This window comes from Urtica dioica, chromosome 4 (genome assembly GCF_054948205.1).
Source record: "Urtica dioica subsp. dioica isolate 48M chromosome 4, U.dioica_male_clone48M_v1_H2, whole genome shotgun sequence".
NCBI classification, from domain to species: Eukaryota; Viridiplantae; Streptophyta; class Magnoliopsida; order Rosales; family Urticaceae; genus Urtica; species Urtica dioica.
Window position 1 is genome coordinate 40,633,701 of NC_142759.1, and position 24,485 is coordinate 40,658,185.

The window sequence follows — 24,485 nt, forward strand, 5'->3', positions numbered from 1 at the left end:
GAAAGTGCCAAGAGCGATATTCTCAAGGGTTTGATGGAAGAAGTTGCTGCTCTTAAGGAAGTCATTGCTATCTCTCCTCGAAGAAAGACTGCTTGTGAGCGTCTTATCTCTGTCATGACTCTCTCCTCTACCACGGATGGTGCTTCCACATCTCAACCAAGTCCCTCTGCGTGTCCTGATGAACAAGAGACAGAGGATGGTGTCAGTAGCGATTCTCAGGATTCTCATGCCAACAATGTCTCTGATCCCTCTGGTTGATGCTTTTTTTTCCTGGTCTGTAACATCTAACATCTTTTTAGACATCGTTTTGGTTTCTCGCTACTGATGTTGTCTCTATGGATGGTTTGTAAGACAGCTTTCTCGTATTTTTCTGATGAATGTCATGCTGTTCTTCTAGTTCTCATTCCTTTTCAGGCTGTTGTTTCCTCCCTCTGTGTTGGTCGATCCTTGCCTTTGGTATTATTTTAAGGCAATCAGGGGGAGAGGCGTCATGAGGTCATTTATTTTGACTCTCTTCTCTGGTCATGACGCTTGTATGAGAACTGGTCCTGGAAGTGCTTGCCTAAAAAATAGCCAAAGGGGGAGATTGTTGTTATGTTGTTTTGTTGGCTTTATTTTTTAGTGCAAGTTGTGTGGAAAGATGTCGGTCGTTCTGTTTTCACTTCTGGTATGACATCTTTCCTCCTGTGTGCAGACTCTTTTTTTTGGCAAGTTTCCAGTTTTGACAGATTGCTTCGCTGGTGACTTATTGCTGAGTTATTGCCTCGCTGCTCTCTTCATTGCGAGATATCTGCCTCGCTGGTGCCTTCATTGCAAGATATCTCTCGCTGCTATCTTCATTGCACGATATTCGCCTTGATGGAGTCTTTACTTTGTGATATTCGCTTGAGGCCGGGTAAGGAAACCCGAGATAACTTCCAGGATTGTAAAGCTGCTATAAAAGCCATGCGTTCCGGCGGACTGGGAGGCTGTGTGTTTTGGTTATAAGTGGTGTATTCTCTCAAACACTATTCCACAAAGATTGAGTGTATGTGAGAGTTGGGTTTTGTGTTCTCGTGATTGAAGGTTCACGTACTACTGAAGACTAAAGGTCTTCTGAGCCAGGAGGTTGCTCGAAGGGTGGAATTGAGACGGAGCTCAAATTCAGGGGGAGTCCCTGTCTAGGTGATCACTGGTAGTAATAGTCTCTAGGTTTTATTGATTTTTTTTATTGTAATCGGATATAAACCTTGTGTGTACTATTGACTACAAGATAGTGAAAATCCTTTCCACTGGCAGCGTGCCCCCAGATGTAGGTGTGTTTCACCGAACTGGGTAACCATATCGTGTGTACTTTGTTCTCTGCACTGTTTTGTTGTTTATCCATATATGTGTTCAAGCAAGTTGTCTGACACATTGTCAACACATTGTGTGCGACATCTTGTCTTTGCGACTAATCAGAATTTCAAAGAGTATTCTCACGAGTCTAGAACAACCTAGCTATATCTAGCCTAGGAATGAATTCTAGTAATCCAAAACAAAAGCACGACAATCTAATCTTTCTCAAGCATTAGATTTGAACATAAAACAAGCACGAGTTCATGACATTCATACAAGCAGTAAGCATAGCTATGGATTAAGCAAAAGTGATGAGAAAAACAACAACCTAACAATTCTAATATCATGAATCCTACATCGTAATGAATCCGCTACACCATAGCCCTACATGAGACTAGTTCATATTAATAACTATGACAATAAACAAACACAAAGATGAACACAAGAACAATGAAACAAAAGATATCATACTTGAATTAAAAAAAAGTAATAGATAGAGATAGAGAATAGAACACTGTTTTAAAGTCGTAGTAATGGTAGAACTCTGCAGCTCTCTCCTTCTCTTCAAATTGGAGCCACAAAGTATGAACAAGTCTGGAAAATTTAGGAAAAATAATGAAAAACTAAGAAAATGAAAAGATGTTCTTGATAGATTCAAAATTATCTCCTCCATGCATCACTTCTTCTGAAAGTATTTGTGTTTTTTTTAAGGTTGAATGAGGTTATTTTCGGAGTCATATGGACCTTTCATTTTGATCCAATGGCCAAAATCCGCTCAGAAATGCAACATTGGAAAATGCTGTTTTGGGACCGCGCGGCGCGCCCTTTTGTCTGCGCGGCGCGCAGTCCATTTTTTTGGCTTCGCGCGGTCCGCGCGTACGACTCTGGAGGCGAAAACGGCAAAATTTTCGTCCGCGCGCCGCGCGCTTCCTACTCGCTGCACACCGTTTTCTAAATGGTCGTAACTCCTAGCTCCGACGTCCGATTTCTGCAAATAAACATGCGTTGGAAAGCTAAGAGAGAGATCTATCAAGTTATGGAAGTGGATAATCCAAAATCATCATTCGAAAATCCCAAAATCCTGCAGAAGAGGACGTCGTTCCTTGTTTCGCTCCAAGTTGTCCAAATGTGTATGAATCTCCTTGAAATTGTTCGGAATCGTCACATGATGTGCTAATTGTTGTCAATGGTGCCCACAAGAAGAGTTGTAGTCTTTATTTTGTACATTTGATGTAATAAAGTCTCATGAAGACTCTTGCTTGTAATTGCCTATCTATTCATTAATAAAGTTGAAACATTCATTCATTCTTTCTTTGTTTGAAGCTTTATGATAAAACCTTAGTCTTTCAGTCCATAAACAAACTTAACAACTTACGAAGAGACAAATGTAGATTTGCATGAACAAACTCTTCGTAGTTTGCTTAAAACGATATATTCGCAATCTTACGGTCAAAGGACTATTGACCTCAGTATGATTGTTAGAAGAATCTATGATGTCTGGTTATGAGGCATTGAGAGTTGGGGACTCTATAGTTCTTCTAGGTATCTTCCGAAGGTACTGAATTGACCAGTGCACTTCTAGAGACAATATAAGAACAAACCATTTAACCTCTTATGTCTCGAAGTCACTATGTATGAATTGCATCATGCTTACCTTAATCCTGAAATGAGACATGCCATTTCACACCTTAGTATTCTCATTTGAGAAAGTCAAAGTTCGGACTCACTATGTGATTCCGAACAAGGCCTATTGGTGAAGTACTAAGTTGTGAGTCTATCATGAGTAACTTTGTGAAGTTCTCATAGATATGGAATTCATGTACAAGATTGCTGAAATGCAATGTATGTCACCTCATGCTTTGTTCCTTGGAGTGTGAATAAATGAACTGGCCAGTGTCCAAATTGAGTCCTGACTCTTTTGGATGAAACAATGTGACTTGTTAGCTCCTCGTCAATACATTGTTTCTAACTTATTCACAAGCGACAAAGGAGTTGAGGAAATAACAGCTAGAAGGGTAAAATGGTAATTTAGTAAATCCCGACTAGCTGATGACATTCATGAAGGGTAAACATAGATAATATTCAGTGGATCCGCTCATCATAATTTGGTTGAATTCTTGAGTAGAAATAAATTCATTTGAACCGAGAGATTTTCAGTGTCAACTCTTTAGTGGAGTCAGTTGGCATTAAGCTAAACTTGGAAAAGGTTTGTGAACTTTTGAGTCCAAGTGTTTAGCTCAAGCTTTGTTCATTTGGATCCATGAGGTCACTGTCACGAATCACATCGATTAGGAATAGTTAAACTAGAAGCTAAGTCAAAACAAAAACGAGACAAGTTTTACGAAAATTGTCAAAAGGGTATTTTAGTCTTTTTGGACATAGGACGAAATGAATGTCAATAAATTATTTTTGACATTGTCATATGATGACAAATGAAATAAATATTACTCAGCCATATTAGTGTAATTGGGCCTTGAGGATTAATTTCATTTCATAGAATTTTACTTGAAAATTCTTAATGGGTTTTCTTATGTTGTCATGAACAATTGAAGAAACATCTAGAAGCTCCTTCTAGAAGCTCAAATTTCGTCCAACCCAAGGAAAATAAGGCTGAATTTCGTTCATGCCATAGTGTCAAAGAGAGTTTATTTTTTGCATTGATGTATGAAGATACTTGCCAAAACAAAAAGAGGAAACAAATTTCCTTTAGAAGGAAAGTGCATTTTCGGCCAACTAAGAGAGAACAAATGAGGAAACAAATCCAAGGACTTGCATGACATGTCATGAACGTCCAACATGGGTAGAAAAGAGGAAATTAGATTTGCTCATGCCTCCCCTATAAATAGAGGCCTCATTCCTCTCATTCTAGTCATCCCACATAAGTTAGAGATTGAGAGCTTCTCTCTCTAGACCTTGTGGCCGATCCTCTCTCTCTCCCTCTAGTTATTTTCGGTTTTTGTTTTGGCACCTAGGTCCTCATTTGACCTAGTGGTTTTAGCTCTTCGACTCTGAGACTTGTTCTCGAGTCGTCGTGTTTAAAAGTGCCCACTCACTAATTCCTTTATTTCGAGTGATTTAGTGATAGAAACTTTCGTGGTTGCTTGAGGTGCAGATGAAAGGAAGAGAGACGTGCTGCGAGGGAGACGAGCGTTGCAACTTTCCAAAAGCTTCTCAAAATTCAAGCTTCAAGAAAGGTTAGTAAACTTCTTAGCTCATATTAGTTTTTAATTACATGTACTTGCACTTGTCTAGGTTAGTAAAAACTGTTTTTACTTGAAAAAGAAAATTATTAAAATTCCGCCGCTTCCCGAAGCGTTAATTATTTTCTTAAACCCTAGATTGATTCCAACAAATGGTATCAGAGCTATGGTCAAAGATTAGCATGTACGTGTTTTTAAAATTATGAGCTTGCAAATCGTTTTCGAAAGTTTACTAATTTTGTGACAAGTTAGAATTGTTATCTTAGATTTTTTTTAATTTATTGCTCTTGTCTTTAAATTAAAAAGCATGTTGATTTTCTATGAGTTTGGGATGTTTTTAAAACACATTAGAATCAGTTCTAAAAGTTTTTAATTTTTTATATTGAAAAACGTGTTTTAAAGGTTTGAGAATTTTCGAGTAAATTTTTGTGACTAGTTTTGTTATCTTGCTAGTTTCTCTTTTTTGCTTGAATCGTTTTATGTTTGTTGTTATTTTTTTTATGCCTTGTTATTACCTTGCTAATAAAACACAAATAAAAGCTTTAACAAACTTCATAAAACGTTCCGTTACACTCGATTCTTTTTCGCACCTAAAAAGGACCAAGCTTTAATTTATTTCTTTTTCTTCGAGCTGGAGTAAACCCGCATTAAAAGTGGCATAACTCTCTGCTCAGAAATCTAAATTTAATGATTCTTGGATCAAATTAAATCTCTGTCTGTCCTCTGTCCAATGCCACCGGTTTCGGCTCAAAAGGACATCGGAGCCGCCAGATATGGCGATTTTCCTCCGAGGTGCGCGGCTGTCTGAAACTCCAGTTTTTTTAGAAATCCGGATTTTCAAACCCCACTACCATGAGTTATAGAAGTCTAATGAGAAAATTTTCTTGAGCAAAAATGTTTTCCATATGATTATAAGCATGATGTGTAAGATTAAAATGTTTTGATTTTTGAAAGTTTAATTGAAATTGAATTTTTACAAAACTAGTTTGAATTTTGAAAAACCGTTTTCACTTTCAAACTTGAAAATATTTTGTCATGCAAATCAAATAAATTTTCAAAATGTTTTCAAAACTATATCTATATCACATATGTTCAAAATCTATATGCTCTTGAAAATTTGAGTGGGAGGTCTCCTTGTAGACAAGCCGAAAAATAAAAAGATGTGTAATCTCAAACTTTCAAGTGTTCGAGTGAGTTGAAGTTCACACTTCCCTCATGCACTTTCCCGAAATAGAAAATAGGAAAAGATCGAGTATGTACCTTGTGCCTTTATGCACTAATACTACTCTGAACATGTCGATCTAGGATTCTCTTCTAGTTGTCCGCTCTGTCGCTCTCTAACTAGGAATTTTGTTTCCGAACTTATAAGAGTCGATGAACCAACTCCAAAAACTAAGTGGGAGGGTTATACTTGTTGTTTGTAACCCACGATCCCCAACACTAATGAAAAGTGCAAGTGTCGCCGGACTAAGAGTCACCCTCGTGGCCCTCTCTTAAATGAGAGTACTCAAGGGCGCTTTGCTCTGATCATTGCTCAATGAGCTACGTCCGAGAGTGAGACGATGATGACAAGACCTCCCCTCGGCGGATTGTTTTTCAAAGTCAATCTTTTGGACTAAGTGGTTGGTTACACACTTAGACTCAATCCCTAGTAATCCTCCCTCGAGGCTCTGCGAAAGGATGTGAGTGATCAAACCAATTTACAAGGTGGCTAGTCAAAATTGATGTATTGACATCTTGGCTATGCATTAATGATGAGTCATTTACTTATGAAAGGAGACTCGTTGCAGCCTTCCCTCGAAGGAGTAAAGTGTCATTTCGTTCATAACACCTTTGGATTTTATAAAGTCTTTAACAAACTTAAATCCTAAACCAAAGACTAAATCATAAACTTGTTTCAACTTTTATAGGCAATATGCCTCCCAACTCTCTCTCTTTCATTCTTTCCTCGAACAAACTCGAAAACGAAAACTACATAGACTCGAAACGTAACCTCGACATAATACCTACCGTTAACAAGCACAAATGGGTACTCACCACCCCGTGTCCTCCTCTGACGAATGATGATTCAACTCAAGAGGACAATGACGCCTTAGCGGCCTGGCTTCGATCCGATGAGATTGTGAGGTGCTATATCTTGGCATCTATGAACAATGTGCTGAAAGAGCAACATCGTGACATCGAGACTGCCGTTGACATGCTCTACAAATGTTTGGAGGGCAAAGGCGTCAAACAAGGCTACAAGCAGTCCGACAGTTTATGAACTGTCATATGCAGGCTAGGACTCCTGTTGGAGACTTTATGATATTGATCATTAGTCATTTGAGTAAAATGGAAATCCTAGGATCTGAGATTGATGGGAAGAATGTCATAGATGTGATCTTAGAAACTCTCCCCGCATCTCTTGATACCTTCAAGATGAACTACTCCATTAACAAGCTAGAGTACACTGTTACCAAGCTTATGGAGGAACTTCACACTGCTGTAGGTTTCACTAAGAGAAAGAGGAATTAAGGAGAGGCACATGCTACTGAGCAAAAAGCCTCCGCCTCTGGAACTAAGAAGAGACCTTACAAGGCCGATAAAAAGAACTGTCCTGCCTATCTCAAAGCAAAGGAACATAGTATTGTACTAGTTACCGAAGCATGCTTAGTAGCTGATAATGTATCAACGTGGATTCTTGACTCCGCTGCTACTAACCATATTTGTTGTTCCTTGAATGGTTTCAAGAAAACCAAAAGCTTAGAGGAAGGCGAGTTCTGTTTCAAATGGGGTGATGGGAGCCTGGTGTCCGCGAAGGCTGTGGGATCCGTGATGCTGTCTTTTGAAGATCGCACTTTAAACTTGAATAATGTTTATTTTGTTCCTACCTTTGGGAAGAACTTAATATCCGTTGCTCGTCTTCTTGAGCAAGATTATTGTTTAAAGTTCATTAAGAATGGAATTCGTATTTCGTTTCCTGAAAATTCTTTTGTCACTGATGCATGTATGAAGAATGCTCTTTTCTACATCTATCCCACTCAACCTTCTCTTTTAGACACCGAAATAGATAACGATCTAATAAGGGAGCCAAAGAGGATCAAACTTTCTGAATCCTACGATCTAACAAAATCAACATACCTCTGGCACTTGAGACTTGGTCATATCAGTCTAGATAGGATTAAGAGACTTGTGAGGGATGGTCCACTCCAAGCCTCTGCAATAGGTTCACTACCCACTTGTGAATCCTGCATAGAAGGAAAAATGACCAAGCGACCTTTCTCCGATAAGGGTCAAAGAGCCACTGAGTTGCTGGAACTAATACATTCTGATGTATGTGGTCCGCTCAACCAACAGGCACGTGGAGGATACGAATACTTCGTTACCTTCACTGATGATTACTCAAGATATGGGTTTGTCTATTTGCTTAAACACAAATCCGAGACCTTTAACGTATTTAAGGTCTTTAGGGCTTTAGTGGAAAAGCAAACTGGCAAAGTGATCAAAACCCTTCGATCTGATCGAGGTGGTGAGTATATGTCTGGAGAGTTCGATGAATTTCTTAAAGAAGAAGGTATCGCTTCTCAGCTTACCGCACCTGGCACACCTCAACAAAACGGAGTGTCAGAGAGAAGAAACCGAACTCTTATGGAGATGGTTAGATCAATGATGAGTTACTCATCACTCCCGCTTTCCTTTTGGGGATATGCCCTCGAAACAGCCGCCTACATTCTGAACCAAGTTCCGTCCAAAACGGTTCCTGGTACTCCTTATGAACGATGGACTGGCCGTAAAGTGAATCTTGGCCGCATCCGAATTTGGGGTTGCCCTGCACACGTGCTGAGGCAAAAGACTAGCAAGTTGGCTAGTAGGTCAGAATTGTGCCTGTTTGTAGGATATCCGAAGGAAACCAAAGGTTTTACTTTCTATAGTCTCGAGGACGATAAGACTTTCGTTAGCACGAATGCTCGTTTCCTTGAGGAGGACTTTATGAAGGATGCGAAACCTAGAAGCAAAATTGTGCTTGAAGAAAAGTTGGGTGAGGAAGCTTCTACCTCATCTGTAAGAACTGTTCTTACCCCAACTGAAACACAACCTAACTCATCAGAATCTCGTCAAGTAGTACTTAGACGTAGTGGGAGGGCTACTCAAAAGCCTGACAGGTACATGTCTTATGGAGACTCTCTTGTAGCGGTCTCCGACATGGATGACCCTGTTTCCTATAGCCAATCGATGGCTTGTTCTGAATCAAACCTTTGGCTTGACGCCATGAAAGTTGAAATGCACTCGATGTATGTCAACAAAGTCTGGAAACTTGTAGACCTTCCTGAAGGGATTAAACCCGTAGGGTGTAAGTGGATATACAAGAAGAAAATGGGTCCTGATGGGAACGTCGAGACGTTCAAAGCACGACTTGTGGCAAAGGGTTATACCCAACAAGAAGGGATTGACTATGAAGAAACCTTCTCGCCAGTCGCGATGCTTAAATCCATCCGCATACTCCTATCCATAGCTGCAGCTCTCGACTATGAGATCTGGCAAATGGATGTCAAGACAGCCTTTCTGAATGGCAATCTTGACGAGCGCATTTACATGGCTCAACCAGACGGTTTCGTGGATAAAGGTCAAGAGACCAAGGTTTGTGAGTTGCTTAAATCCATTTATGGACTAAAGCAAGCATCTAGGTCATGGAATATTAGATTTGATGAAACTGTAAAGAGCTTCGGCTTTGAACAGTCAATAGATGAGCCTTGTGTTTACAAGTTAATACACGAAGGCAAATTTGTGTTTCTGGTACTATATGTCGATGATATACTACTCATTGGTAATGACGTGGGTAAGTTATCTGAGGTTAAGGTCTGGCTAGCAAAGCAATTCGATATGAAGGATCTAAGAGAAGCCGCATACATTCTGGGGATCCAAATCTTTCGAGATAGGAAAAACCGGACCCTGTCGCTCTCTCAAGCATCTTATATTGATAAGGTGATGGATCGCTTCTCGATGCAAGACTGCAAGAGGGGTCAAACACCCTTTAGGCATGGAGTTTCACTCTCTAAGGACCAGTCTCCCAAGACTGCACAAGAGATTGAAGACATGAGGAAGATTCCTTACGCCTCTGCCGTAGGAAGCCTCATGTATGCCATGCTTTGCACTAGACCTGACATCTGTTTCGCCGTTGGCGTAGTTAGACGTTTCCAATCCAACCCTGGACCCGAGCACTGGATTGCTGTTAAGCATGTTCTTAAGTATCTTCGAAGAACTAGGAACTTGATGCTTACATACTCAGGTACTGACCTGACTATGACGGGATATACCGACTCCGATTTTCAAGCGGATAAGGATTCCAGGAAATCCACTTTGGGATCTGTGTTCATCCTTAATGGTGGAGCTGTTGTGTGGAGAAGTATTAAGCAATCTTGCATTGCTGACTCCACAATGGAAGCAGAATATGTGGCTGCTTGTGAAGCATCCAAAGAGGCTGTATGGCTTAGAAAGTTCCTTAAGTATTTGGAAGTTGTTCCAAACGTCGACGAGCCCATGACCCTTTATTGTGATAATAGTGGGGCTGTCGCTAACTCAAAGGAACCTAGAAGCCATAAGCGCTCTAAGCATATTGAGAGGAAATACCATTTGATTCGAGAGATCGTGCAGCGCGGAGACGTGGAAGTGAAGAAGATCTCAACGGTGGACAACCTCGCAGATCCATTCACCAAGGCCCTAGCGAACAAGGTCTTCGACCAACATCGTGAGGGATTAGGCATGAAGGACTACACACACCTTCTTTGAGTCAAGTGGGAGTTTGTTGTCAATGGTGCCCACAAGAAGAGTTGTAGTCTTTATTTTGAACATTTGATGTAATAAAGTCTCATGAAGACTCTTGCTTGTAATTGCCTATTCATTCATTGATAAAGTTGAAACGTTCATTCAATCTTCCTTGTCTGAAGCTTTATGATAAAACCATAGTCTTTTAGTCCATAAACAAACTTAACAACTTACGAAGAGACAAATGTAGATTTGCATGAACAAACTCTTCGTAGTTTGCTTAAAACGATATATTCGCAATCTTAGGGTCAAAGGACTATTGACCTCAGTATGATTGTTAGAAGAATCTATGATGTCTGGTTATGAGGCATTGAGAGTTGGGGACTCTATAGTTCTTCTAGGTATCTTCCGAAGGTACTGAATTGACCAGTGCACTTCTAGAGACAATATAAGAACAAACCATTTAACCTCTTATGTCTCGAAGTCACTATGTATGAATTGCATCATGCTTACCTTAATCCTGAAATGAGACATGCCATTTCACACCTTAGTATTCTCATTTGAGAAAGTCAAAGTTCGGACTCACTATGTGATTCCGAACAAGGCCTATTGGTGAAGTACTAAGTTGTGAGTCTGTCATCAGTAACTTTGTGAAGTTCTCATAGATATGGAATTCATGTACAAGATTGCTGAAATGCAATGTATGTCACCTCATGCTTTGTTCCTTGGAGTGTGAATAAATGAACTGGCCAGTGTCCAAATTGAGTCCTGACTCTTTTGGATGAAACAATGTGACTTGTTAGCTCCTCGTCAATACATTGTTTCTAACTTATTCACAAGCGACAAAGGAGTTGAGGAAATAACAACTAGAAGGGTAAAATGGTAATTTAGTAAATCCCGACTAGCTGATGACATTCATGAAGGGTAAACATAGATAATATTCAGTGGATCCGCTCATCATAATTAGGTCGAATTCTTGAGTAGAAAATAAATTCATTTGAACCGAGAGATTTTCAGTGTCAGCTCTTTAATGGAGTCAGTTGGCATTAAGCTAAACTTGGAAAAGGTTTGTGAACTTTTGAGTCCAAGTGTTTAGCTAAAGCTATGTTCATTTGGGTCCATGAGGTCACTGTCACGAATCACATCGATAGGAATAGTTAAACTGGAAGCTAAGTCAAAACAAGAACGAAAATAGTGAAAAGGGTATTTTTGTCTTTTAAGACAAACGATGAAATGAATGTCAATAAATTTTTGACAAGGTCATTTTATGACATGTTTCACTCGGCCATGACTTGATCATTGGGCCTTGTGAATTAATTTCATTTCATAAGAATTTTATTGAAAATTCTTATTGGGCCTTTTTCATGTTGTCATGAACAAATGGAAAAGCTTCTAGAAGCCCATTCTAGAAGGACATAGGCGCCCAACATACCCAACCAAGAGAGAATATTTTGTGCATAAATGTATCAAGATACTTGCCAAAAGAAAAAGAGGAAACAAATTTGCATGAGGATGCTATATGGAATTCGGCCAAGAGAGAGACAAGGCAAGGCATGGAACAAAATAGGAAACTATTCCAAGACTTAATGAAGTCTATTTTGGCCGAGCTTCTCAAGGAAAAGAAAGAGGAAATTGGCTCATTTTATAGAAGAGGAAACTACCTTATTGAAGGTGAGACCTCTCCTATAAATAGGAGCCTCATTCTTCTCATTTTCATTCATCCAAGTTTAAGAGATTTGAGAGACTCTCTCTCTAGAACTTTGGCCGAAAATCCTCTCTCTCTCTCTCTCTAGTTTATTTTCGATTATTTCTTGTCTTGGCACCTAGGTCCTCACTCGACCTAGTGTTTAGCTCTGCGACTTCGAGACTTGTTCTTAAGTCGTAGTGTTTAAAAGTGCCCACTCACTGATTCCTTCTTTTCGAGTGATTTAGTGATAGAAACTTTCGTGGTTGCTCGAGGTGCCGAGGAAAGAAAGAGAGACGTGCTGCGAGGGGAGACGAGCGTTGCAACTTTCCAAAAGCTTCTACAAGGTTCAAGCTTCAAGAAAGGTTAGTAACTTTAATAGCTCATATTGGTTTTTATTTACATGTACATGCTCTTGTCTAGGTTAGTAAAAACTAGTTTTACTTAAAAAGAAAATTTTTAAAATTCCGCCGCTTAACGAAGCGTTAAACTTTTTCTTAAACCCTAGATCGATTCCAACACTTACCCCAACTGAAACACAACCTAACTCATCAGAATCTCGTCAAGTAGTACTTCGACGTAGTGGGAGGGCTGTTCAACAGCCTGACAGGTACATGTCTTATGGAGACTCTCTTGTAGCCGTCTCCGACATGGATGACCCTGTTTCCTATAGCCAAGCGATGGCTTGTTCTGAATCAAACCTTTGGCTTGACGCCATGAAAGTTGAAATGCACTCGATGTATCTCAACAATGTCTGGAAACTTGTAGACCTTCCTGAAGGGATTAAACCCGTAGGGTGTAAGTGGATATACAAGAAGAAAAGGGGTCCTGATGGGAACGTCGAGACGTTCAAAGCACGACTTGTGGCGAAGGGTTATACCCAACAAGAAGGGATTGACTATGAAGAAACCTTCTCACCAGTCGCGATGCTTAAATCCATCCGCATACTCCTATCCATAGCTGCAGCTCTCGACTATGAGATCTGGCAAATGGATGTCAAGACAGCCTTTCTGAATGGCAATCTTGACGAGCGCATTTACATGGCTCAACCAGACGGTTTCGTGGATAAAGGTCAAGAGACCAAGGTTTGTGAGTTGCTTAAATCCATTTATGGACTAAAGCAAGCATCTAGGTCATGGAATATTAGATTCGATGAAACTGTAAAAAGCTTTGGCTTTGAACAGTCGATAGATGAGCCTTGTGTTTACAAGTTAATACACGAAGGTAAAGTTGTGTTTCTGGTACTATATGTCGATGATATACTACTCATTGGTAATGACGTGGGTAAGTTATCTGAGGTTAAGGTCTGGCTGGCAAAGCAATTCGATATGAAGGATCTAGGAGAAGCCGCGTACATTCTGGGGATCCAAATCTTTCGAGATAGGAAAAACCGGACCCTGTCGCTCTCTCAAGCATCTTATATTGATAAGGTGATGAATCGCTTCTCGATGCAAGACTGCAAGAGGGGTCAAACACCCTTTAGGCATGGAGTTTCACTCTCTAAGGACCAGTCTCCCAAGACTGCACAAGAGATTGAAGACATGAGGAAGATTCCTTACGCCTCTGCCGTAGGAAGCCTCATGTATGCCATGCTTTGCACTAGACCTGACATCTGTTTCGCCGTTGGCGTAGTTAGACGTTTCCAATCCAACCCTGGACCCGAGCACTGGATTGCTGTTAAGCATGTTCTTAAGTATCTTCGAAGAACTAGGAACTTGATGCTTACATACTCAGGTACTGACCTGACTATGACGGGATATACCGACTCCGATTTTCAAGCGGATAAGGATTCCAGGAAATCCACTTTGGGATCTGTGTTCATCCTTAATGGTGGAGCTGTTGTGTGGAGAAGTATTAAGCAATCTTGCATTGCTGACTCCACAATGGAAGCAGAATATGTGGCTGCTTGTGAAGCATCCAAAGAGGCTGTATGGCTTAGAAAGTTCCTTAAGTATTTGGAAGTTGTTCCAAACGTCGACGAGCCCATGACCCTTTATTGTGATAATAGTGGGGCTGTCGCTAACTCAAAGGAACCTAGAAGCCATAAGCGCTCTAAGCATATTGAGAGGAAATACCATTTGATTCGAGAGATCGTGCAGCGCGGAGACGTGGAAGTGAAGAAGATCTCAACGGTGGACAACCTCGCAGATCCATTCACCAAGGCCCTAGCGAACAAGGTCTTCGACCAACATCGTGAAGGATTAGGCATGAAGGACTACACACACCTTCTTTGAGTCAAGTGGGAGTTTGTTGTCAATGGTGCCCACAAGAAGAGTTGTAGTCTTTATTTTGTACATTTGATGTAATAAAGTCTCATGAAGACTCTTGCTTGTAATTGCCTATCTATTCATTAATAAAGTTGAAACATTCATTCATTCTTTCTTTGTTTGAAGCTTTATGATAAAACCTTAGTCTTTCAGTCCATAAACAAACTTAACAACTTACGAAGAGACAAATGTAGATTTGCATGAACAAACTCTTCGTAGTTTGCTTAAAACGATATATTCGCAATCTTAGGGTCAAAGGACTATTGACCTCAGTATGATTGTTAGAAGAATCTATGATGTCTGGTTATGAGGCATTGAGAGTTGGGGACTCTATAGTTCTTCTAGGTATCTTCCGAAGGTACTGAATTGACCAGTGCACTTCTAGAGACAATATAAGAACAAACCATTTAACCTCTTATGTCTCGAAGTCACTATGTATGAATTGCATCATGCTTACCTTAATCCTGAAATGAGACATGCCATTTCACACCTTAGTATTCTCATTTGAGAAAGTCAAAGTTCGGACTCACTATGTGATTCCGAACAAGGCCTATTGGTGAAGTACTAAGTTGTGAGTCTATCATGAGTAACTTTGTGAAGTTCTCATAGATATGGAATTCATGTACAAGATTGCTGAAATGCAATGTATGTCACCTCATGCTTTGTTCCTTGGAGTGTGAATAAATGAACTGGCCAGTGTCCAAATTGAGTCCTGACTCTTTTGGATGAAACAATGTGACTTGTTAGCTCCTCGTCAATACATTGTTTCTAACTTATTCACAAGCGACAAAGGAGTTGAGGAAATAACAGCTAGAAGGGTAAAATGGTAATTTAGTAAATCCCGACTAGCTGATGACATTCATGAAGGGTAAACATAGATAATATTCAGTGGATCCGCTCATCATAATTTGGTTGAATTCTTGAGTAGAAAATAAATTCATTTGAACCGAGAGATTTTCAGTGTCAACTCTTTAGTGGAGTCAGTTGGCATTAAGCTAAACTTGGAAAAGGTTTGTGAACTTTTGAGTCCAAGTGTTTAGCTCAAGCTTTGTTCATTTGGATCCATGAGGTCACTGTCACGAATCACATCGATTAGGAATAGTTAAACTAGAAGCTAAGTCAAAACAAAAACGAGACAAGTTTTACGAAAATTGTCAAAAGGGTATTTTAGTCTTTTTGGACATAGGACGAAATGAATGTCAATAAATTATTTTTGACATTGTCATATGATGACAAATGAAATAAATATTACTCAGCCATATTAGTGTAATTGGGCCTTGAGGATTAATTTCATTTCATAGAATTTTACTTGAAAATTCTTAATGGGTTTTCTTATGTTGTCATGAACAATTGAAGAAACATCTAGAAGCTCCTTCTAGAAGCTCAAATTTCGTCCAACCCAAGGAAAATAAGGCTGAATTTCGTTCATGCCATAGTGTCAAAGAGAGTTTATTTTTTGCATTGATGTATGAAGATACTTGCCAAAAGAAAAAGAGGAAACAAATTTCCTTTAGAAGGAAAGTGCATTTTCGGCCAACTAAGAGAGAACAAATGAGGAAACAAATCCAAGGACTTGCATGACATGTCATGAACGTCCAACATGGGTAGAAAAGAGGAAATTGGATTTGCTCATGCCTCCCCTATAAATAGAGGCCTCATTCCTCTCATTCTAGTCATCCCACATAAGTTAGAGATTGAGAGCTTCTCTCTCTAGACCTTGTGGCCGATCCTCTCTCTCTCTCCCTCTAGTTATTTTCGGTTTTTGTTTTGGCACCTAGGTCCTCATTTGACCTAGTGGTTTTAGCTCTTCGACTCTGAGACTTGTTCTCGAGTCGTCGTGTTTAAAAGTGCCCACTCACTAATTCCTTTATTTCGAGTGATTTAGTGATAGAAACTTTCGTGGTTGCTTGAGGTGCAGATGAAAGGAAGAGAGACGTGCTGCGAGGGAGACGAGCGTTGCAACTTTCCAAAAGCTTCTCAAAATTCAAGCTTCAAGAAAGGTTAGTAAACTTCTTAGCTCATATTAGTTTTTAATTACATGTACTTGCACTTGTCTAGGTTAGTAAAAACTGTTTTTACTTGAAAAAGAAAATTTTTAAAATTCCGCCGCTTCCCGAAGCGTTAATTATTTTCTTAAACCCTAGATTGATTCCAACACTAATAACCTCCTCAAGACCCAATTTGCCTCTTAAACCTGAAAATCACTCATAAACACACAGAAACTATCAAAAACACTCGAGGACTCGTTAGTTTTTAGTTCGGGAAATTAGAGTTTTACGCGTAATAAACGCACCTATCAATTGTGTTTGAAAGAAACTCATATCAAAGAGTCAAAGTTGAAGGCTTTGTAGACTCTGATTACGCTGGCAGCATTGACACAAGGAAATCACTTACAAGATACATCTTCACTGTCTGTGGTGGAGCTGTGAGTTGGAAGTCAACTCTTCAATCAGTAGTAGCTTTATCAACTACTGTGTCTGAATATATGGCTATGACCGAGGCCATCAAAGAAGCTATTTGGATGAAAGGACTAATAGCTGAACTTGGTTTTCTTCAAGACTGTGTTGAGGTGAACTGTGACAGTCAAAGTGCAATACACATATCTAAACATCAGGTGTTTCATGAACGATCTAAACACATAGACGTGAAGATTCATTTTGTGAGGGACATCATCAACAAAGGAGACGTGAAGATAGTGAAGGTGTCAACTGAAGACAACCGCACTGACATGCTGACAAAGGCAGTTCCAAGTGGTAAGTTCAAGCTTGGAATTGGTGAAGGTTGGAAAAGCTTGAAGAACTCGGAGTTGCTGACTCACTAAAGTGAATGTTAGATCAAGGTGGAGAATTGTTGTAATTGATCTAAATTCCTCACCATGTAACTGTTGTAATATAGTCTTTGTTGTAATAAGTGTATTTAGTCTTAGGCAGTGTCCAGGAACACTTTTCAGTTACATTGCCTTAGGCGGTTATTACTTGGGTCTTATACAACTGTGTAAATCAAGTTCTATGGATATATAAATGGAATTTGATGAGAGTTAGAAGTCAGTTAGTCAGAAAAACAAGAGAGAGAACATCTTAGAGAGAGGGAAACACTGAGAGTGGTTTTTGTAAAAGGAAATCGGATTGTGATTTTCCGAGGTTTAGGGTGTGAGATCATCTTGTAATCTTCTTCATTGATAGTGATAAAACAGTAGTTCCAATTAGTCTGGACGTAGGCAATTGCTGAAACAAGATAAAATCTTGCGTGTTGTGTATTTGATTTTGGTGTTCGAGTTAACTTGCAATCCAAGGAATCTCTCCTTGACTATTTTGGGAATCTATTTGGTATAACACATATGATCCGAGATGTTCGATGTTTAATATTGTAAGTGAATAAAAACTAACAATCGGTTATAAAAGTCACGAGTTACTTTATTATTATCGATTAGAAGATAGAACTTTATAATACTTTCACACGGCCGTCTCGGTCTATTCATAAACATGTATTTATTTTGTTAAATATCAAATACAAACTGAACTTCACGTTCTATTTTTTTTTTCTTTTTTTGTTCGCGAAACGAGGGTTTAGTTGAGTTTAAGGCAATTATATATCAAGTTATCCATTCCTTTAAAGTTTAAACTACTTTAGTATTTAGCACAAAATAGATTGATAAAAGTGAATCTTACTTTTTAATTTTAACGTGTAAAAAACTCCTTCACACAAAACAGAACAAGGCAACCGTTTTTAAGCAACTAAAAATCTCTTGCTCGCTCTTCTTCTTCTTCTTCTTCCCTCCAAACCCTAGTCTCAAACTGAGCTCCTAAAAATGAGAAACCCCAAACCACGCACACACACAACCACCACCAATCCTCATCTCTATTCCAACTTCACCCCCAAACCATTCTCAAATTTACACCTGAACATCCCCGTAAAGCCCAAGCCCTTCTTATCATCGCCCAACAAAATTACCCTCTGCCAACCATCATCACCGGATTCCGGTGACCGGAGCAAAAACGAGAACCGGAACCCCGTTCTCCGCCTCCTCCGATCAGTCCCAGACTGGGCCGACCGAGTCCAAGAGCGAGGAATGAGGCAACGGCGAAGCCTCTACAGCCACTCAAATTGGGTCCACCACCGGAGCTCGCTCCGCCACCTCCGCCATGTGGCGTCCAGCCTGTCGTCCCGAGTGATCCTGTCGCTGGTGCCTCCGGTGCTGGCGTTCACGTCCTTCGCCGCCGCCATCGCCGCCTACAACTCCGCCGTGGCCGCCCACTTTCTGCTGCCGGAGTTTCTGCCGCCGCTGAGAGCGTCGTCGCTGCCGTACCAGCTCACCGCGCCGGCGCTGGCTCTGTTGCTCGTCTTCAGGACCGAGGCGTCGTACTCCAGGTTCGAAGAAGGAAGGAAGGCTTGGACTAAGGTCATCTCCGCCGTCAACGACTTTGCCGGAATCGTAGTATCCGGCGTCGTCGCTTCTTCTCCCTCCGATGCTCCGATCAAGGCCGCGCTCTTGCGCTACATCGTCGCTTTTCCGGTTGCTCTCAAGGTAAGCTAGTTAGAATTATGTGTTAGTTTGATTGTGTGTATATGCATGTGTATATGTATGTATAGTGTGAAGGGGATTAGAACGAGTATGGTATTAGCAGCTCTTGAATGCCCTACATTTGATTTGAGCGTGTGTACATGAAAATGTGTTAATTGCAGTGTCATGTCACTTATGGCTCAGATGTGGGGAGAGATCTTGAGGGAGTGATTGACGCTGTTGATGTGGAGGCGGTGGTGAGCTCGAGTCACCGTCCCCGCTGCATCATGCAGTTCATCTCTCAGAGCTTGCAAATGCTCAACTTGGATGAATCAAAGAGAACCACCTTGGTACTATCTTTTTCTTGATCTCATAAGACATTAGAAAGTTTTTAAGGTCATAAGTTAATCATCTCATTCTGAGATACTTTTAAGTATATATCAGAGTTGAACCCACTATGAGTATGGTGCAGGAAGCGAAGATGTCTTGCTTCCACGAAGGGATTGGTGTCTGCGAACAGCTCATCGGGACTCCGATCCCTCTCTCCTACACTCGCTTGACGTCAAGGTTCCTCGTCCTTTGGCATTTGACACTTCCCGTCATATTGTGGGACGATTGCCATTGGATTGTCGTCCCAGCCACTTTCATCAGCGCTGCTTCCTTATTCTGCATTGAAGAAGTAGTGTTCTTTTTTTTATATTAATAAAATGTCGCCACTTACATTATTGCAAATGAGTTGTTCTTGGTATTTACAGGTTGGTGTCCTCATCGAGGAGCCGTTTCCGATGCTGGCCTTGGACGACATCTGCGACCTGGTCAAGAAGAACGTCGAAGAAGCTCTTGCGAGCGAGGACCGAATCCAGACGCTTCTCGATGCTAAAAGAAAGATGCGCAACCCGGAGCTTATATCGACAAATGGACAGCCAAAGTTTAAGTAGTTTCTCTATTTTTGAACCGTGGATCATTTTGAAAGAGGAGATCTCCCTGATATGCTTTTAGAGTTGTAAATGTAAATATGTTACGCTGTATATATACTACATCAAATTAGGGTAATATATTTTACTCATGTCAACATGTACATGTACATATATACATTATTATATTATTTGTGATAATTAAAGGGCTTTTGTGCACGTAATTTTCAATTTTGGGTTTGATTTTGTCTAGCTACTTTATATCACAAATAATAGCTAATAAGACTTTCAATTTTAAGATTTTGGGTCCTAATTTCTCAGTTTAAAAAAAAAAGCTTATAGCATATCCTTATAATTTGGACGCTTTCTAATTTAAATACATAAATGTAGGTAAGAAAGGAATATCCTAAGATCAAGTTTTTTATATATGATATGTGGCCTCATATCAGAAGAGAAACAATCAAATTTTATAACCACAAACGGTAGTTAACCTCGATAATAATGAAAGCCTGGAAAACAAAATGTTCAATGAAGATAATGTCTGAGCCCGGGTTCGAACCGGGGACCTTTAGTGTGTGAGACTAACGTGATAACCGACTACACCACCCAGACGTTTTTGTTGGGACTTCTTTTAACAACAAAGCATTATAAAATTTCAAAATATGTCATGAAAAGGGAAGAAATAAAATTATAATGTCTGAGCCCGGGTTCGAACTGGGGACCTTTAGTGTGTGAGACTAACGTGATAACAGACTACACCACCCAGACTATGTTGACAACCATGTGGTTTTACTAAGCAAAATTGCCTTCTCTATTACCAAATCACAAACTTTTTCCAATTTCCCACCAAAACCATAATTTGGCAAAAAATGCCACTAACTCATTTGTACAACTACCTTTTTACCCTCTCCTTAATTTTTTTTTACAACTCACACCAACTCTCCCTCATATCTCATCTCACTCCTCATTTTCGCTCATTCCCGCTCATATCTCTCCCTCGTTTTCTCCTCAAAATTCTCTCTCTCCTCAAACGGTCACTCACCTCTTCTCTTCCTAAAACCGTCCACTTCTCCTCATTTCCCGTCTAACCATCGTCATTCCTACTTATCCTCTGTCGCGTTCTCTCTTCCTCTTTCTCATCCTCGCGCTCTCTCTCATTCTCGCGTTCTCCCTCTGTCGCGATCTCGCTCTCTCACCCAACCCCCAAATCCTAACCCTAAAGCGTCCCGGAAATGGACGATGATAACGACTTTCAATCACCCAAACAACCCGGGAAAAAACAAAATGAAGTTGTTAGACGGAGTCCCCGGACAAAGACGAAGGCGCCGGAGGAGTCGCCGTCTTCACCCAAACCGTCCCGGAAAAGAAAAACAACAACTTCACCCAAACCGGTGAAGAGTTCGGCGAAGAAACCTCCGCGTGGGAAAGGGAAGCCCATGCATGTCACGTCTGACGCCGAGGAAGAAGAGCAACCCCCCAAGTCCGCCAATATTCAGGTTAGTTTGGGGGTTTTCGGTTGATTTGTTGTTGATTGATGGGACCTTGATTGATTTAGGGATAGACTTGATTTAATTTCGGTTTAGTTTTGGTTAACTAGTTTTGGGTTATCTCGGTTTGCATTGGGCTATCTCGGTTTTGTTATGGTTTGATTGAATATTGTTGTTGTTGAATTGTTGAACTAATTGTTGACATTGATGTCAACTGTTGATGTCAATTGTTGACATCTATACGTCAACAATTGCCATCAATAGTTGACATCAATGTCAACAAACATCCAGTTGTTGACATCTACCATCTTAGTGTTTGAAGGTTGTGTTTTGATTTTCTCATTCTTTTTTGTAATGGTTTTCAGGGATGGGAGAGGTTTGTTCCCGAAGGAGAAATAGTGGACCATAATTTCAGTTTTTATGGTTCACTAGATAAATTTGAAGAAGCCGCTGACATGACAGCGGAGGAGACGGCTCTTTTTCAAGAGTCTTGCTTCGGCCAGTTTCTGAAGCTTCCAAAGATCAACAGGTCGTCCAAGATAATCAACCACTTGTTGATAAGGGTCGGTCAGTATGAAGGGCACGCGAGTGAGGATGCGCTCTTCATTGACCTTGGGGGTGAACCTCGGGCTTTTACCATCCACCATTTCGCGGAGATCACCGGTCTTCGTATAGTCGACAACTACGAAGCTGTCAACTACGTCTAGATGTCAACAATAGATGTCTATTGTTGATTTCTATTGCTGTATGTTTTTTTTACAATTGATCGTATATTATATTAATATCCCTCACCTTTTCATTGTTTTTACAGCATGTAGATGTTGTGTCGTAGTACCTAAGGAAGAAGAGAATGACAAGTGAGTTGAAATAATCGTTCACAATAATGAACAGTTTCTTTCATAGCTATTGCATCAAAGGGTACGAAGCATGGCTCAACTGTGAAGATAAAGATAGGTTTGATTGGACAAACCAGTCCCGAATCCATGACTACATTACATCCACCAACAAGTCGTTGAAGCATTCTTCTCCCTGGGTGGACGTCGGGGTAGTTTACCTTCCCGTATGCTTCACAGGTAGGTCAAATTGGCTTCTTCTAGCTGTGACGATTCGGGAACGTTCTATCATGATCTATGACTCGTTATCCGGGAACAAGCATCACCGAAAAATGGTAACGGCCCACGTACAAAATATTTATGAATTTCTCCCATTAGTTCTTTGTTCTGTTGGTGCGTTTGATGGGCTGGGGATTGAAGACACAAGTTCGTCGAAGTTCAAAGTCGGAACTTACACGAACATGCCTCAACAAAATAATGGGTACGTCTTGCTATTATAGAATAATATCATATTATTGAACATTCAAGATGTCTAATTTCAAATTTCTAAAAACAGTGGCGATTGTGGAATGTTTGTTATAAAGGCCATGGAGTTTTTGACTCACGGGTACGACATGGCCTCGACAAAAGATCAAAATTGATCTATACAGACACGGGGCGGTTAAAATAGCAACAAAAGTGGGTCCAGACTTTGAAATGGATGATGATTAGGAAACTTTTTATTTTGGTTAGTTAAATTATGATATTCTCTTGATTTAAGTACTAGTTTGTTCATATAATAGATTAAGCAATCTTTTGTAGTTCATGTACTAGATTATGTACTCTTATGTCAAACATCTGTTGTCAATGACTAGTTTGTTCATATAGTAGAGGAGTTCCTCTCTCTGGACTTTCAGCATAAACAGTCGTGTCCCCTTGGGCACGACTTCCATAAAATCTCCTTTTTTCTTCAACTGAGTCTCCCAGTCGTCTCCGAGGATTTCTTTCATAACACTTTCGAGACACATGATCCGACTCGATTCAGTCTCACTACAAAAAGTATCCAAGTACCATATGTACTCAGCCTGGCTCATTTGAAACTCTGTGAGTTGTGCATCACCGAGTTCCGATCCGCTTGCCTTATTAACATCAATTGACTACAATTTTAGTAATTGTCTACAATTATAGGTATGAATGTCTACAATCATAAAAAATAATAACCAAAAATCAGCTTTTCTTGGCATTAAAATGTACCTCATTTTTAGAACATTTTCTCTTCGGGGCTCGAAGTCGTCATAGCTTGTCACCGGAGATTCAATGGAGTGTTTTTCTGACATTTCTGCATAATTTTGACAATATTAGAGTCAACAACGTTCAATAGTTGTTGACATTAGATGTCAACAGTTGACGTCCATTGTTGACATCTAATGTCAACAACTAATGAGAGAAATTGACATCTAAACTCTACTGAGTTCATCAGTTGTTGACATTAGATGTCAACAGTGGACGTCAAGTGTTGACATCTAATTTCAACAACTGATGACATCTAAACTGTACAGAGTTCATCAGTTGTTTGTTGTCAATGGTGCCCACAAGAAGAGTAGTAGTGTCTATTTATGTACATTTGATGTCATATAGTCTTACGAAGACTCTTGCTTGTAATTGCTTATTCATTAATAAAAAGTTGAAACGTTCATTCATTCTTTCTTTGTTTGAAGCTTTATGATAAAACCTTAGTCTTTTAGTCCATAAACAAACTTAACAACTTACGAAGAGACAAATGTAGATTTGCATGAACAAACTCTTCGTAGTTTGCTTAAAACGATATATTCGCAATCTTAGGATCAAAGGACTATTGACCTCAGTACGATTGTTAGAAGAATCTATGATGTCTGGTTATGAGACATTGAGAGTTGGGGACTCTATAGTTCTTCTAGGTACCTTCCGAAGGTACTGAATTGACCAGTGCACTTCTAGAGACAAGATAAGAACAAACCATTTAACCTCTTATGTCTCGAAGTCATTATGTATGAATTGCATCATGCTTACCTTAATCCTGAAATGAGACATGCCATTTCACACCTTAGTATTCTCATTTGAGAAAGTCAGAGTTCAGACTCACTATGTGATTCCGAACAGGGCCTATTGGTGAAGTACTAAGTTGTGAGTATGTCATGAGTAACTTTGTGAAGTTCTCATAGGTATGGAATTCATGTACAAGATTGCTGAAATGCAATGTATGTCACCTCATGCTTTGTTCCTTGGAGTGTGAATAAATGAACTGGCCAGTGTCCAAATTGAGTCCTGACTCTTTTGGATGAAACAATGTGACTTGCTAGCTCCTCGTCAATACATTGTTTCTAACTTATTCACAAGCGACAAAGGAGTTGAGAAAATAACAGCTAGAAGGGTAAAATGGTAATTTAGTAAATCCCGACTAGCTGATGACATTCATGAAGGGTAGCATAGATAATATTCAGTGGATCCGCTCATTATAATTAGGTGAATTCTTGAGTAGAAAATAAATTCATTTGAACCGAGAGATTTTCAGTGTCAGCTCT

General features: G+C 40.0%; 2 protein-coding genes and 2 non-coding genes across 4 annotated transcripts; 2 read left to right on the top strand and 2 right to left on the bottom strand.

Moving 5' to 3' along the window:
- Positions 1-17,915: 17,915 nt before the first annotated feature.
- Positions 17,916-19,844, top strand: LOC149401543 (voltage-dependent chloride channel 1, chloroplastic-like). The gene is made up of 4 exons (XM_089611048.1): positions 17,916-18,735; positions 18,894-19,061; positions 19,184-19,390; positions 19,467-19,844. Exons 1-4 carry the CDS (start codon positions 18,019-18,021, stop codon positions 19,647-19,649), a joined length of 1,275 nt encoding a protein of 424 aa, XP_089467174.1. The 5' UTR covers positions 17,916-18,018; the 3' UTR covers positions 19,650-19,844.
- A 319-nt stretch (positions 19,845-20,163) lies between these two features.
- Positions 20,164-20,237, bottom strand: TRNAV-CAC (transfer RNA valine (anticodon CAC)). Its single transcript has one exon. It is a non-coding gene; the product is annotated as a tRNA-Val (tRNA).
- Positions 20,238-20,319: 82 nt separating this feature from the next.
- On the bottom strand, positions 20,320-20,393 carry TRNAV-CAC (transfer RNA valine (anticodon CAC)). Its single transcript has one exon. It is a non-coding gene; the product is annotated as a tRNA-Val (tRNA).
- Positions 20,394-21,995: 1,602 nt separating this feature from the next.
- On the top strand, positions 21,996-22,586 carry LOC149401546 (ubiquitin-like-specific protease ESD4). Its single transcript, XM_089610775.1, has 2 exons — positions 21,996-22,426; positions 22,502-22,586. The coding sequence occupies exons 1-2, from the start codon at positions 21,996-21,998 to the stop codon at positions 22,584-22,586; spliced, it is 516 nt and encodes a 171-aa protein (XP_089466901.1).
- The last annotated feature ends 1,899 nt before the right edge of the window (positions 22,587-24,485 follow it).

Excerpts from the sequence above, each read along its gene's own strand:
- LOC149401543 (XM_089611048.1), top strand. The coding sequence starts at position 18,019 with ATGAGAAACCCCAAACCACGCACACACACAACCACCACCAATCCTCAT. Across the intron at positions 18,736-18,893 it reads CTTTTCCGGTTGCTCTCAAG|TGTCATGTCACTTATGGCTC; the intron begins GTAAGCTAGTTA and ends TGTTAATTGCAG. Across the intron at positions 19,062-19,183 it reads AATCAAAGAGAACCACCTTG|GAAGCGAAGATGTCTTGCTT; the intron begins GTACTATCTTTT and ends AGTATGGTGCAG.
- LOC149401546 (XM_089610775.1), top strand. The coding sequence starts at position 21,996 with ATGAACAGTTTCTTTCATAGCTATTGCATCAAAGGGTACGAAGCATGG. Across the intron at positions 22,427-22,501 it reads ATGCCTCAACAAAATAATGG|TGGCGATTGTGGAATGTTTG; the intron begins GTACGTCTTGCT and ends TTCTAAAAACAG.